This window comes from Pholcus phalangioides, unplaced genomic scaffold (genome assembly GCF_987345545.1).
Source record: "Pholcus phalangioides strain wild (caught in Gottingen) unplaced genomic scaffold, Ppha-v1.0 ptg000008l_1, whole genome shotgun sequence".
Lineage (NCBI taxonomy): Eukaryota > Metazoa > Arthropoda > Arachnida > Araneae > Pholcidae > Pholcus > Pholcus phalangioides.
Window position 1 is genome coordinate 12,331,397 of NW_028301601.1, and position 13,603 is coordinate 12,344,999.

The 13,603-nt window shown below is 35.4% G+C and overlaps 2 protein-coding genes across 3 annotated transcripts in view; one reads left to right on the forward strand and one right to left on the reverse strand.

The window, feature by feature from the left end:
• Window positions 1-402: 402 nt before the first annotated feature.
• Trmt112 (tRNA methyltransferase subunit 11-2) lies at window positions 403-8,143 on the reverse strand. Its single transcript, XM_089234216.1, has 4 exons — window positions 7,968-8,143; window positions 6,108-6,209; window positions 5,884-5,976; window positions 403-592 (listed from the first exon to the last, which is right to left on the reverse strand). Exons 1-4 carry the CDS (start codon window positions 8,043-8,045, stop codon window positions 491-493), a joined length of 375 nt encoding a protein of 124 aa, XP_089090342.1. The 5' UTR covers window positions 8,046-8,143; the 3' UTR covers window positions 403-490.
• Window positions 8,144-8,356: 213 nt separating this feature from the next.
• The window catches only part of wds (WD repeat-containing protein wds), a 39,777-nt gene continuing 34,530 nt past the window's right edge, over window positions 8,357-13,603 (forward strand). For both annotated transcript variants that reach the window (XM_089234217.1, XM_089234218.1), the window contains exons 1-3: window positions 8,357-8,434; window positions 11,928-12,076; window positions 12,191-12,287. In XM_089234217.1, the coding sequence (XP_089090343.1) occupies window positions 11,939-12,076; window positions 12,191-12,287 (235 nt within the window). In that variant the 5' untranslated portion in view covers window positions 8,357-8,434; window positions 11,928-11,938. The remainder of the gene's footprint in view (window positions 8,435-11,927; window positions 12,077-12,190; window positions 12,288-13,603) is intronic.

Here is a 13,603-nt window from a genome sequence, read left to right on the forward strand (position 1 = left end):
ATATGCTAAGCCCTGCTATATTTTAACTCGCCTGGTTCCCTAGAGTCCCCGATTGGAAAGAAAATCTGAGTATTTACAAAAAAAAAAAAAAAGTACTACCTCCTCGTCAATCATTTGCCAGTGGGCGGAGTAAGTTTCAGTTCAAAGTTTGATAACAGAAGGGGAGGAGGAAGATATTTTTCCCTTTCGAGACTGTATATGATCAGGATTACAGCATAAATAACAGGCATGGATGTTTACTAACACTAACAAATTCCCTGGACGGATCGTGCTGATCGCTTGGGAATAAGTGAGGATCACGTTATTTATTTATTTAAAAAAAAAAAAGGTGCAAGAAATATGCTATTTTTCCTTGGGAAATAAAAAAAATTGTAGTGACTTAAAATAATTATAAGAAAAATATCAGCCGAGATGAAAGAAATTTAATGAGATTTCTTGATATTTACATTTGGACAAAGAAAACGGTATTTTATTTAAAGTTCCACAAAGTTCAAACTTCATCTTCATTGACTAGCATGTTCGGTATGCCATTCTTTATGGTAAACTTCCTGCCGGTTTCTGGGCACACTAAATCTGCTTCGACAACATCAACCTGAGGAAGAAAACATGACAAATTACATAAGCAAGAAAATTTTTAAAAAAATTCTTGGATGATTGAAGTGGTTGAGACTTTCCATATATTAATAGGTTAATTTGATTTCAACATAATTTTTTGAACTGTTTGCAACGATTGTCTTGCATTAAACAACTTCTTTCAAAAACTCAGTTTACAAATAACTTGTTCAATAATTTTATTTTTGCGATGCACCAGGGACTAAGGAATCCCAGGCCATGGTTGCCGTAGTGCCTGAAAAATAGGTATTAATGCATATACAATTTTCTATGCATGATTAATAAATTTGAATCTGATGAGATATTTTTGAAATGTCACAGTGTCTGTCCAACATGGAAAAAAACAGGGTTATAAACTGTGAAAAACTAAAAAAAAAAAGGATTATTTTGGACCATATTTTTTAAAAAGAAAATACAACCGGACCATGATATAATGAACTGATACAATGAATTTCTCGATTTAACAAATTTTTTTCTCAAAAATTCTGACGAAAATAAAGGCCAAACCCTTATTTAATAAATAGTCCAGGCAAAGTAAGATAAAAATAGCCCCAACAACGGCAAAATTACAACAGAAGCTTTGTAAACTGATTTTTAATCAGTAATCATTACTGAACAACATATCCCAAATCAGACAAAATCGAAAAACAGGAACATTCCTAAAAATGGACTTAAAATCCTGTTTACATGTGCAAGATTGGAAATACCAACTTGCCAGAGGAAGAAAAATTTGCACCCTATTGGGTGAATTTTTGTCGTTTCTTGATTTTTTTCCCCCTTAATCCTCAAGAATTTTCCCTATTGCCAATTGAAAGAAACCAATTTTTTCATTTCCCATAATTATAAAAGGAGCTGAAATTGTGGGCAGTCTCTGGAGTTTTTTTGATTTTTTGTGCATTTATAGTATTAAAACAACTAATTTCTTGTAAAAAAATGGGCTGTGATTTGTAAAAAAAAATTAGACAATGAAACAGGCGTAGTTAAAGTTTCACAAAATGCAGCAGATGGTGTAAATGAAACCAGCCATTGCAGTAAAAGCTATGCAGTTGCAACTGCTGGAATAAGTGTTCATATATTGTGTCAGGAAGACATTTACTGATAAAAACAGCACTGAAATTACAAAACGGAAGGCTAGCCATAAAGAAATACAAAAGATTACTCACAGGACAAAGATTTTTTGTCAAATTTTCACTGCTTCAAAAACCTAGGTCGTCCTATAATGCACGAACGAATATGTGACCAAAAAATGTCACTAAAGGACAAAAAAAAAATTAATTTAAGAAATAACTCGAACTAATGATAATTTCGGCTGATTGAAAATGATGATTCGGGATTCATTAAAAATTCTATACCGATAAAAAAAAATTGGAAACAGGAAGTAAAATTAAAAATTGATGAATAAAACAATCGAAAACTAATGAGAGAAATAGTTCCAGAATTAATGAAAATTCAGAATTTACGAAAGACAATTTTTCAGAAAATAAGATTTCGGATAATTTGTGAAAGTTTTCAACACTTTTGAGGCCCCCGTTTGATCAGGGCCCTGGGCCCGACACAGTGACATTAGATCCTGGAGTGTACAAGCACCCACAGCATTTTGCAACACCCTTCTGAGCACTCCCCAGAATTTATTTAGAAATCCCCTATGCAATTAGTCATGTCACCCTGCATTTACATTGACTTGCAATAAAATCTCTCTTATAAGCTTAAATCTTATGAATAAACAAAATAATGAAATATAAGGAGTTTAATATAAATCTAGTTTACTTTATTTGATCTCTAAAATCATACATCTTACATGCAAGATCGTCCTATATGAGAGTGAATACAGTAATTGAGGGTCCAGTTTCCAGTGCTACTCACTGTTTTGTGAAAAACTTGACCTTTCATAAAAACAAACTTAAATCAGAACATTTGAAAGTAAGAACCGCATAGTAATTATTAGCGCAAAAATTTGCACAATGAAGAATGTGATAACATGGAAAGCACAGAAAGGCACATTTTGGATGGAGGATCTCTTTTAAATCACATTTCGTGATGTAACAACGACCCATATGGAAACATTACAATGTTTTACGATGATTTAATTCTTCAAATATATAGAAAACCAATGACTATTTTTGATAGCTATATTGGGTCGCAGACAATCAAGGATTTGATTCACAGATTATGTTACACAAAGATCAGTAGAGATATTAATTTTAGCCCGTGCATGCAGTTTGCCAAAAAAAGAAAAAAACAGCTCCTGGCCAACGAAAAAAAACGAAACAAAAACAAGAAAGAAGAAAGCGATTGTTTGAATTGCTGAAGAAACAAGGATGTACTGTTTGCAACACAGACGGTGATGGCATTGTTCGTGCTGCAGTCTCATCTTCAGAACATGTGCATACACTGTAATGGGAAAAGACACTTATTTGCTGATTCTGTGCTTCTTTGCCATGCAAAGCATAATGGGTTCGAGCTGTACTATAGCAGTGACGAGACAACGATCAACTTCCAATCTAGTATGTGATATCCTCAATAGTATTAGGTTGTGAAAACTGCAACTTGCTTCTGTATGCTTTCACTGGCTGCGCAATACCACATCCAGATTTTTTTTGATCGGGAAATCCTATCAATGAAGGAGACAGAGCTCTGTTCTGTTGCAAAAACATTTTGTTCTGATTCATGCCTATATTTTGATATCACAGTGACTGGCAGAAAAGCAATTCTTCTGTTTTATGACTGTCAGTCACTGGAATCCACAGACAAACTACATCACCAAATGTTGACAGGGAAGGTAGCCACAGCAAAACCATCTGTTCACCCGAACATCAGCCCTACAGATTCTTCCACAAAATATCATAGCTATCAAACTTACCTACAAACAAATATCTGGAAAGCTACTAAAGAAAGAATCAAACCAGAAGAATGGGGTTGGTATGTAAAAAATAACTCATGGTCCCCCTCCCAATGGGCACGAACTGGAGAAGGGAGCCTCCAGTGATCTGGAGACCAATCTTATTAACAAAATTTTTGTTCAATATAAATTTACTGAAAAAAATCAATTCAATACATTGAAAGAATCTTGCTTCTGGATGAGGGTCGAAGACCCTGGGTAAGACAGGGGAGCCATAAGGAAAAAAATATAGTAAAAAAAAAAAGGGCCACGGGTAAAAAAAGGTTAACACTGCAGTATACTATACTTTCTTAGTAGCAAATATCTTTTGTAAAACGTTTTCTGAAAATGTAATTAAAAAAGAAAGCCTTTCAAAAGCTCCACACTTATCTATCAATAAAGCCACAGAATCAACAGTGGGCTCCATAAGGTTCGACTACAGTTCTTATTACAAGAATTACAGAAGACTGGATGTTGTGAAGATATTTGTTACTTGAGATGTTAATTTTTTAAGGAAGGAAAAAACTCATCTCTGCCTCTACCGGGATTCTTATTGTTTCTTATTGTTTTTACGGCTTTTTGCATCCCTTGGGGGGGGGGGTGCAGGACCGGGACTAGAGAGGGCTGGGGAGAACTGCCCCGGGCAGCAAAATTTAGGGGGTGGCAGTTTTAGGTGAGAACAAAGAATACTGTTACAAAATTATCAAATTTTAAAGTTGTGGGGTGGCAAAATAATGTTTTCCCCAGGCGGCTGAGTCACGTGTGTCCCAGGTGGCAAAAATCCTGGTAGTTACGGACCTACTTGGTGGTATATCACTCTTCTAAATGACAATATATTAAGGAAAATTATTATTATTCGGAAAAGATTTTTTGTTTAGCGGACCACTCATGATGTCTGCGAACCAGTAGGTCCTCATATTTATTGGTCCGTGAGACAAGTGACTTCTTTTTCAATTCTTAACATTGCTTTAAGTGGGGTATGTAATAACAGAGGTAAAAATGTATTGAAGTGAATGGGCTATTCAGGAATTACAAAAGCATATGCTATATATGCGGTGCATGTTATATCCAGGGTATGTTACATGCATATTTGACTGTATCCCTCTCTTTCTCTAATAAATAAGTGACTGAAAAATTCTTTCATGTTATAAATACAGAATGACGAATTTTTCATATAGGTAAATAATCTAGAAAATTCTAGATACTTGAAACAATGTTCTTACTGGGATTAGCATTAGCGTATAACATTGAACCAAACATAAAATTGAAGGATTGACTAATTTGAAAAATGATTTTACTCTAAATTGGACAACAGAAAAAATTAGCAGATGTTTGTTAGTGCTGATTGGCTTTACACTTCACTCATAGTTAGAAAAACTGGTGGCAGACGGCAGCACTACACATAACGAGCATCATACAAAAACAAACTTCACGTCAGGTTTCACTACATGTCATAGGTGGAGATAGACTTAGAAGTCTGGGGGGACACGAAGATTATGATGTCAATTCATATATACATTAGATCAATTGACTCTGCCTTTGATGCTGGGCCCCCCCCATGCCCCCTGTATTTCCGCCCATGCTACACATACAGGCACATTCCCACATGTACCAATTTGATAGAGGTTCCGCAGAGGAATATGGACAAGGTGCATGTGTGGTTTAGTAGTGCTGCTGATTGGATATGAAGCTGAAGAATCATTCCTCCATTTCTTATCCTTAGCCCCACAGAAACAATGTCTAATCCTATAATTTAATGGAAGGGAACCGTTTTCCAAAGATAATGTCATACTTCCACTTGCAAAACTAGCAATGTTTTGGCTAATGAGCTCTGCCAGCTAATATTTAATCAAAAGACTATTTTCAAACTTTGTACAGTGAAGCTTGTCTTGAATGGAATCAAAAGATAAGTCTGTTCGATGATCAGTGCTTTGAAATAAACCTTTATAAAACGGAAATCTGTCTAAAACGGAATATTGTTTCAGTCTCTTGACATTCCGTTTCATACAGGTTTCAGTGTATTTGTACTAAGAAATCTTATGATTGTGAATAAATGAGTAAAATTAGTTATGTAACTAACGGGAACTATGCAGTAACTTAGTTTGGCTACAGAATAGAATCTTCTGCAGACTGTGTAATTTAGAGTATGTTACAATTATTAAATGCAAAATATTAATTTTTGTATTAATATTTTGAACTGTAAAACATAAAATGTATGGTAAAATTGCATTAAAAATATTAAAAATGTGTATTGTTTACAATATATCTAATATGACAAAAAAAAAATCCATGTGAACACATTTGATTGCAAGTTTTTGATGGTTTAAACCAGTTTTTGAGGCGCCAAAAACTCCCAACCCTGTGATCAGTAAATGTAAAAAAGTATTACTCACTTCAACCATGACATGGTGAGCTTTCTTCAGGAACTCTTCATCGTTTTCAAAATCAGGAGGGACAGACTGCGGCAAAGCTTCACCACAACCAACCTATATATTGAAATTATTCACAGAGAATTTTAAGAAAAGTTGGGAAATACCCAAACCAAAGATGAGATCATAAGAAAAAAAAAATTGTGATATTTTCTTGAACACTTTGTCGAGCAATACAATAATCTTACCATCCTTGCAGCTTTATAAAGAACGTTCCAATCAATTTTCGGAATCATTCTTGAAATGAATTCAGGATCAAACTCTGATTTAACTTCTGTTGTTTCTCTTGACTAAAGAAATAACACATTAGTATCAAACACTTATGGTATTAACTTAATAGAATTAATAAAGAAGTTATCGCAAATGGACTAAATATTTCTACAATTTTATAACGCAATTACAAAAATAAATATACATACGAAACTCTTGTGATAATAACAACCTCTATAATGATAGACACATAAAATAATGGTTTGCAAACTGTGGTGAATGATGAGTTATTCACGAGTACTACACTAAAAACAATCACCAATGGTAGAGGAAATGAATAAAGTAATAAAAGGGTATGAACTGGCACAATATGAGTGAATGTAAGGCTTGTAATCATGACTTGTATTTACAAGACAGACATTTTCCCCATATCATTCGGCTCTTGGAAGGGAGTGGTCTTCCCCCCGGATCTTTACCTGTAAATAGCATTCTATGCTCATTTCTACAGGAAAACAAGCCTCGTATCTCTATCTACGTGTCAGAGAAGACCTATGGATTGCTTCAGATACATGAACTTCCATGAAATTCTAGTAGTCTGTGAGCCTCCTATGTATTTCAAGGCAGTACACGTCTCCTATGCATTTCTAGGGATACGAAAGTCTTCCGAGGATTTAAACGGATACATTTTACTGTCATTCGTATTTTCACCCGATAGTTGATACATATATTTTCTACACATTTTTACAGATGCACAATATTCCTGTACATTTCAAAGGGCACACACACACACATGCATTTCTATGGGCGGTATTGGAACCCACGGCTCCAGTCCAGGTGATTCTCATCATTTTTTTTGTTTTCAACACTACAAATGCCCTTTAATAAAGCCTGAAAAAAAAATCTGCTCAGGGGCCTGTTTCTCATAGAGTACAGGCCCTGGTCAAATATGAATTTTTTTGAGGAGAGGGTCGTTATATTTAATGTTCTTTAAGGCAGAGGCATAGAAAGGGGTCCCGTGCTTATATTACAAAAAAAATCAGGTAATTTTGGGACTCTGAAATTTTTTGGTGTTGATATCGGAACAGGCCCATATAGATGCCACGTAGACACCAAGTTGTACATGGGGGTGATGCTTGACCCACTGCCATACAGTGCCGTCTGAACGCATTGGCAATAGAAGATTGCCAAAGATTGATCAAAGCCGGGGCCATTGCCAATCCCCGGCTTTAAAAAAATACATCATACACATACAGCGTCATAACTAGGCAGGTGCGACTGCACAGGGTCCACTTGGAAAAGGTGGGGGGAGCCCATGAGCACAGGGAATGGCTAGTTACTGCACTGTGTTTACATGTATATACACTTTGCTTCCCCCCCATAAAAAGTTGAAATGACGGACCTGCGTGGGGGGGGGGGGCTTACAAAAATGAAATCTGGTTGAAATTTTCGAAAATTTGCTACGTAGGGCCTCAAAAAATCACTTTGACAGAGAGCCCACAATACGGCCCTACCACCACAAACCGTATATCAGGATATTACAACGCGGTATAACACAATTTGAATGGTACATTTAAATAGTATTTTTTTTTATATTGGCACATTTCTCATTGTGTTAATCATGCCCCCCCCCCCAGGCTGAGACATTTGGCGGAGAGGGGGGCAGACCAGACTTTTCACGGGCCCTTGAACAGTGAATTTATAGCATGAGAAAACAAAAAAAATAATGATGAGAATCGTCCCGCGGGACATGGTGTTAATATATACCGTTTATAACGGATACTTCTATCTAGGTAACTTAGGTACCGCTATACACGAGTTTCACTGTGGATTTGACTTACCTCAATAGTTAGCGGAAAACCAACATTTACCCCTTTAATACATTTCGAAGATAGAAAATTGTGAGTTAAAAGCTTCATATTGAACGAGAACTGAGATAAAATTCCTTTAAAAAATCCAATCCCAACGTCAACCCACAACACGTTGTTTTTATATTGATTGATCGACTTCAACTCGACTCGAACTGCCAGTTCAAGTCTAGAAAGATTAGAAAAAAAAAACTAATTTTTTTTTACATAAAAAAATTTAAATGGTAGATAAATATTAAAAAAATTCAATTTTATATTATTTGATATTATCTATTTTGTTTAGATATTGTATATTTTATAGCATTAGCTGTCGGTGAATTTGTTTTTTTTTTTTTTTTTGGATTTAGTGATAATGTGGTGGTGGGACCAAGGCTTTCGATCTGATCAAAATTTTTTATTCAATATTTGGTTTTTCACTTTTGTTTGTTGAGACGTGAAAGGTGGGTATGGCGTTTATTTTCCAGTTTAATAATCGAATATTACGTATTTAATTCCTCGTGTTGTGCCCACGATTATTGGCGATAATTTGGTTTCGATGATTATTTAATGTTTAGTTGTCGTGATTGTGAAATTGTATGTTTTCGGTTGCGTCTTAATGCCCCACATGCATTAGGCCGATATTTTTTCACGTGTAAATACTAGATTTATATACTCTTTAATACCAATAATAGACTAAAAAGGTGGCTGTGGTAGCTTCATGGTTCCCTCCCCCCCCCCCATACATTCTGGAGCAGGGGCCCTAGGCTAGGATCTTTTGTGGGCCCCCGGTCAGACTTTTCACGGGGCCCTTTCTGTAAATTTATCGCGTGTAAAAGCAAAAAAAAAAAAATTGTCCCTGGCCTAAAGGCTAGAGCCCTGTCCTTGTGGAGGCCATGGGTAGTTCGTATAATAAATGGCCCAGGTGTCATAAGTGTAGGCGCTTGTCCTGTGTCATCATAACTGTATGAGGTCTTTTGTGGGGGAAAGGGATGTGCCATGCAAGAGGTTCTCAAACTTTTCCCACCCGCGGCTCGGAGCAGTTTAATGAAGAATCTTTTCAAAAAAACCTTTGTTCACAGCACTCCTAATGAAGGTTGGCATCCCGGCGTTTGAGAACCCCTGGGCAGATCAGTGATTTACAAGTTTGAATATACAGTGAAACCCTTCAACAATTTTGAAGACACATCTGGCAAACAAACTAAAAATTTAGATTCTAAAAGAGACCAGAACCTTGACAAAATTGAAAATCACCAGCTTGGCTGAAACCTCACTAATGGAATCTTAGCCAAAGTTTTCCTTATTGAAATAGAAAAACTAGTAGATCATAATTTAAAAAAAAGATTTCAATCATAAACAAGTAGAAAAAAAAAATTCACATTCTTTCCAATATCATTTGAATACACACTGGTATTATAAAAAAATTATTTTCCATGAATGTTGAAGAAACAAATTAAAGTGAAACCGAAAAGAAATAACAATCTGTGGATCAAGAAAAGATATAGAGGGAATCATCATTATATATATTGAGAGGCAGTTTAACACCAGACTGTTGACAATGAGGTGTTTCTCATTATATGGTTGAATCCCATTTTAATGAATACTGTTATAGCGAAACTCTTCTTTTAATGAAGACTTTTCTAATTCCCTAGTTGAGTTTATATAAGGACAATGTGAAAACCTGGAATTCCTTTAGAAGTTTCATTGTAACGAAGTGATTTCTCCAGTCTCTTGGAGTTCGTTATAATGGGATTCAGCTGTATTGAGTATCATTGTAGCATGGTTTCACTTTAATTTGTTTCTTCAACATTCATGGAAAATAATTTTTTTATAATACCAGTGTGTATTCAAATGATATTGGAAAGAATGTGAATTTTTTTTTTCTACTTGTTTATGATTGAAATCTTTTTTTTAAATTATGATCTACTAGTTTTTCTATTTCAATAAGGAAAACTTTGGCTAAGATTCCATTAGTGAGGTTTCAGCCAAGCTGGTGATTTTCAATTTTGTCAAGGTTCTGGTCTCTTTTAGAATCTAAATTTTTAGTTTGTTTGCCAGATGTGTCTTCAAAATTGTTGAAGTTGAATACGGCTGCATAAAGAAATTACAGAAACAGCTATAGCGCAATCCCTCTTTTGGATGTGTTGGCAGTTTTTTCTTTGGCAAGAAAAATGCCCGAAAACTGAAAATACGGCAAGAAGTCACCAAGAGTGAAACAGAGGCTGTCTTGCCAAAGAAAAAAAATCACGCCATATCGCCAAAGAAAGATAACATTATGACAGTCAAAATGAAAAACAAACAATAACAAAACATCCTTAGACTAAAGGGATTGAGATCAAGAATATAACATCCTAGACCAGATACAAAATTGAATATAATAAAAACCCATGAAGCTCTTTTAAATAACACAATGGTCAGCTCAGAAAAGGTCTTTGGGCTCAATAAAAACACGATTTCAGGATTAAAATTGTAACGGCTAGTATGCATTAATTAAAATAGAAACGTGAAATGTGTACAACCTTTGAGAATCACAATATATCATCCTAAGAACAAATTCCAAACAAAGTAATCCAACAAAAAAAACCCCAATGTAACATACTGTGAAATTGGTATTTCCATTAAAACGTATAACGAACAAAAAAACGCTCAGAAATGTGTGTGTGTGCTAACGGACTCAATTAATTCAAATGCTGTGCTAAAGCCTATAGCACAGGCCTATAGCATCTGAAGGTGGTTACTTTTAGACAGTAACAAATAGCAAAAAAGGAAATAGCAACCCAGATACCAAAGGAATAATAGTAATGGTCGGGAAGAAAACTGGCAACCAGGGAGAAAAGCGCTAGTAAGGAAATCAGGGAAAAAAGTTGCCAAAGGAAAAAATATACTATAGCTGTTTCGAAATTGCACCATGTTGAAATAAGCACAAACTAAACACAATAAATCAACACCAAAAATCAACCAATGCCAACCAATTCTTTGTGTTGATCAGTGTTTGAAACCATTTTGGGCAAGCAACTAGCCCTTCGACAAATTCCCAATATACAGTATACATTTTTGACTATGCCAACATCATCCTCTGGTATGAGATCAACTTCTGTTGAAACTGAAGCATGTTTTCCATCAGATTGGAGATTATTCACCCATGAAAAAATGAAAATTAACGAGCTGAGGATGCGTATTTAAGTAACAAGAATGATAACATGTGGGCTAAGATGCTAATGACAAAACGGAATTGAAATGGCACTAAAAAGATATTGGTGTAGTATGTTGGCTTGAGAAACATTCTGGTTGCCAATAAAACGTAAAGAATCACTACCTATTCTTATTGTACCAGCTTTTCTGCTACCATGAAAGAGTCACAAAAGAACACGCATCATTGAATTTTTCCAGTTCTTGTGCTCGATTTCACTACTGGGAAGTCATTGTCCCTCATCAGGGCTCCTATAGTGAAAGTGTGATACCTGTGGTGATTGGTAAAAACAATTTCCTCTGATTTTCTAATATCCGTGTGAATGCAAGCTGGTTTCTTTTTCAGAAAGATAGTCACCACAAGAAGCAGTACAAATAAGCAGCGTTTCTATTGTTAAACAATTGGCGCTATTTGACCAAATGCATCATTTTGTAAACGAAAGAGCTATTCTAGCAAATAACGAGTGTTAAATTTCCAGTGTCCCTAATTAAGTCAAGGGAAACTAATTTTTTTTTTGTGTTTATGGTATTCAAACACTCCCGTCAATTATCGAAAGAAAAAAAAAAAACTTTCAAAAGAAGAAGGATTGTTACTGCATGTGTGATGGAATAAACAGGGGGCATTTTAAAATGTTGTGGGTTTATTCAAGCAGAGGTGCATTCAAAATTGAAAACAGTCTATATTTAATGACCATTTTCCAACTTTTAAGCACACATTTGCTGGCACGTAATGCATTTCTAACGTTTTATTATCAATTCCACGTCCAGTGATCACGGTAATGGCTGCAGAGAGTGTGGCGAAAGAAGGTTCAGATTCAAAAGCTTCACTTCATTCACAGGCTTCGACGTCATCAGGTTCCGGTCAGAATATGAACAAACAGAGTCCGAATTCCTTGTCAAAAGATGCGTCAAAGCTTGTAAGCATTGATTTAAATATATTCATATTATTATATCACGTTTTAATAATTTTGGCCTCTTTTGTTATGAAAAGTCTCGTGTCTCATTGTTTTCTTGGTTTTTTTTTTTTGCAGAAACCAAATTACACATTGAAATATACATTGGCAGGTCATACAAAAGCTGTATCGTCAGTTAAATTCAGCCCCAATGGCGAATGGCTGGCAACATCATGTAAGTAGCAATACATTATGTTTAACTGTTTCTATTGTTTGTGATTTAAGTTTGACTATTGAAATTACCTCTATTGTTACTTTTGTAGCTGCAGTAGGGTCTTGAAAGTTCTTTATAATCGGAAGTGGGATTTCATAGCTGCCAAGGCTCAGATTCTCCATGAGGCTCTCAAATTTCAAATCTCAAATTCCATCTTTTTGACTCTTGAAAAATTTGGCGATTTTTACAGTGATATTGAGAAAATCCATACTTTTGGGAAAAAATAATTTCAAAAGAATCTACCCAACCATCACATTGGTTGTCACCATTGTACCAAACTGCTGGGGAATGTTTCAGTGAGGCAAGATTTTCCGAACAGTCATTGTCAGATTGGCGACTGTTACACGTCCCATTTTTTTTTGTTGGCAGGATTTTGATTTGAGTAGTGACAAGTAATTTAACTAACTGTTATGCCTTTTGCACTGATTGGTGATGGCTAATGGCTAGCATGATATGTTTTTCCGAAGAGAGTGTGTGTGTGGGGGGGGGGGGGAATTTACTACAAATTTATTTTCATTAATTGGAAATCCCTACTTTGTTTTTAAAAAAAAAATGTCTGTGTATGAAATTCGGATCTGTGTACAAATCTCCCTAATTCTCATCCTGCAAAGTTGGCAGCTATGCAATATTTTAAAATTCCTTTTCGAAACATTTTTGTCCCCAAGACTGCATTTGGTTTTATTATTATTTTTCATGAAAATGCGGACTCTTTTTAGTTGAACAAGGCCTAGTTAATAATGAATTAACGTGTTGGATTTGGGACAAAACTGTTAAGATCGGGGTTTGACAATTGGAAAAAAAAAATTATTGAGCCATTTTTTTTTTTCGAAAAAAACCCCTCTAAAAATGTTTCTTTTCAACTTTTCCAGGAGATAGTGTTCCCCTTCCCCCTCATGTTGGTGTAGACACTGATATGAATTCCAAAAATTTTGCGTTGTCCTCAGACTCCAGTTTAGTAACCACACACACACGCGCAAAATTTTAGGCTCAATAATCAAATTTTTAGTCGCCATGGTAACCTGATGCCTTCGATAACTGAGTGCTGATGCAATCATAAACTGACTGGATATTTATCTTTTTTCACTGGTTTATGATCTTTGAGGACCGGACACACCCCCGCTTCCCTTCTCAGAGAGATTTCGAAGCTTTCCCAAAGGATGGGTGTATCCAGAAAGTTTTATTAGAAACGTAGCTGCCACAGACAAAGACAACAAAAAAAATGAATTGATATAATCATCTTGGAACATCAGCAATTGTCAGTCAGAAATCATTTAACA

Excerpts from the sequence above, each read along its gene's own strand:
- Trmt112 (XM_089234216.1), bottom strand. The coding sequence starts at position 8,045 with ATGAAGCTTTTAACTCACAATTTTCTATCTTCGAAATGTATTAAAGGG. Across the intron at positions 6,210-7,967 it reads GTTTTCCGCTAACTATTGAG|TCAAGAGAAACAACAGAAGT; the intron begins GTAAGTCAAATC and ends TTATTTCTTTAG. Across the intron at positions 593-5,883 it reads CTCACCATGTCATGGTTGAA|GTTGATGTTGTCGAAGCAGA; the intron begins GTGAGTAATACT and ends TTTCTTCCTCAG.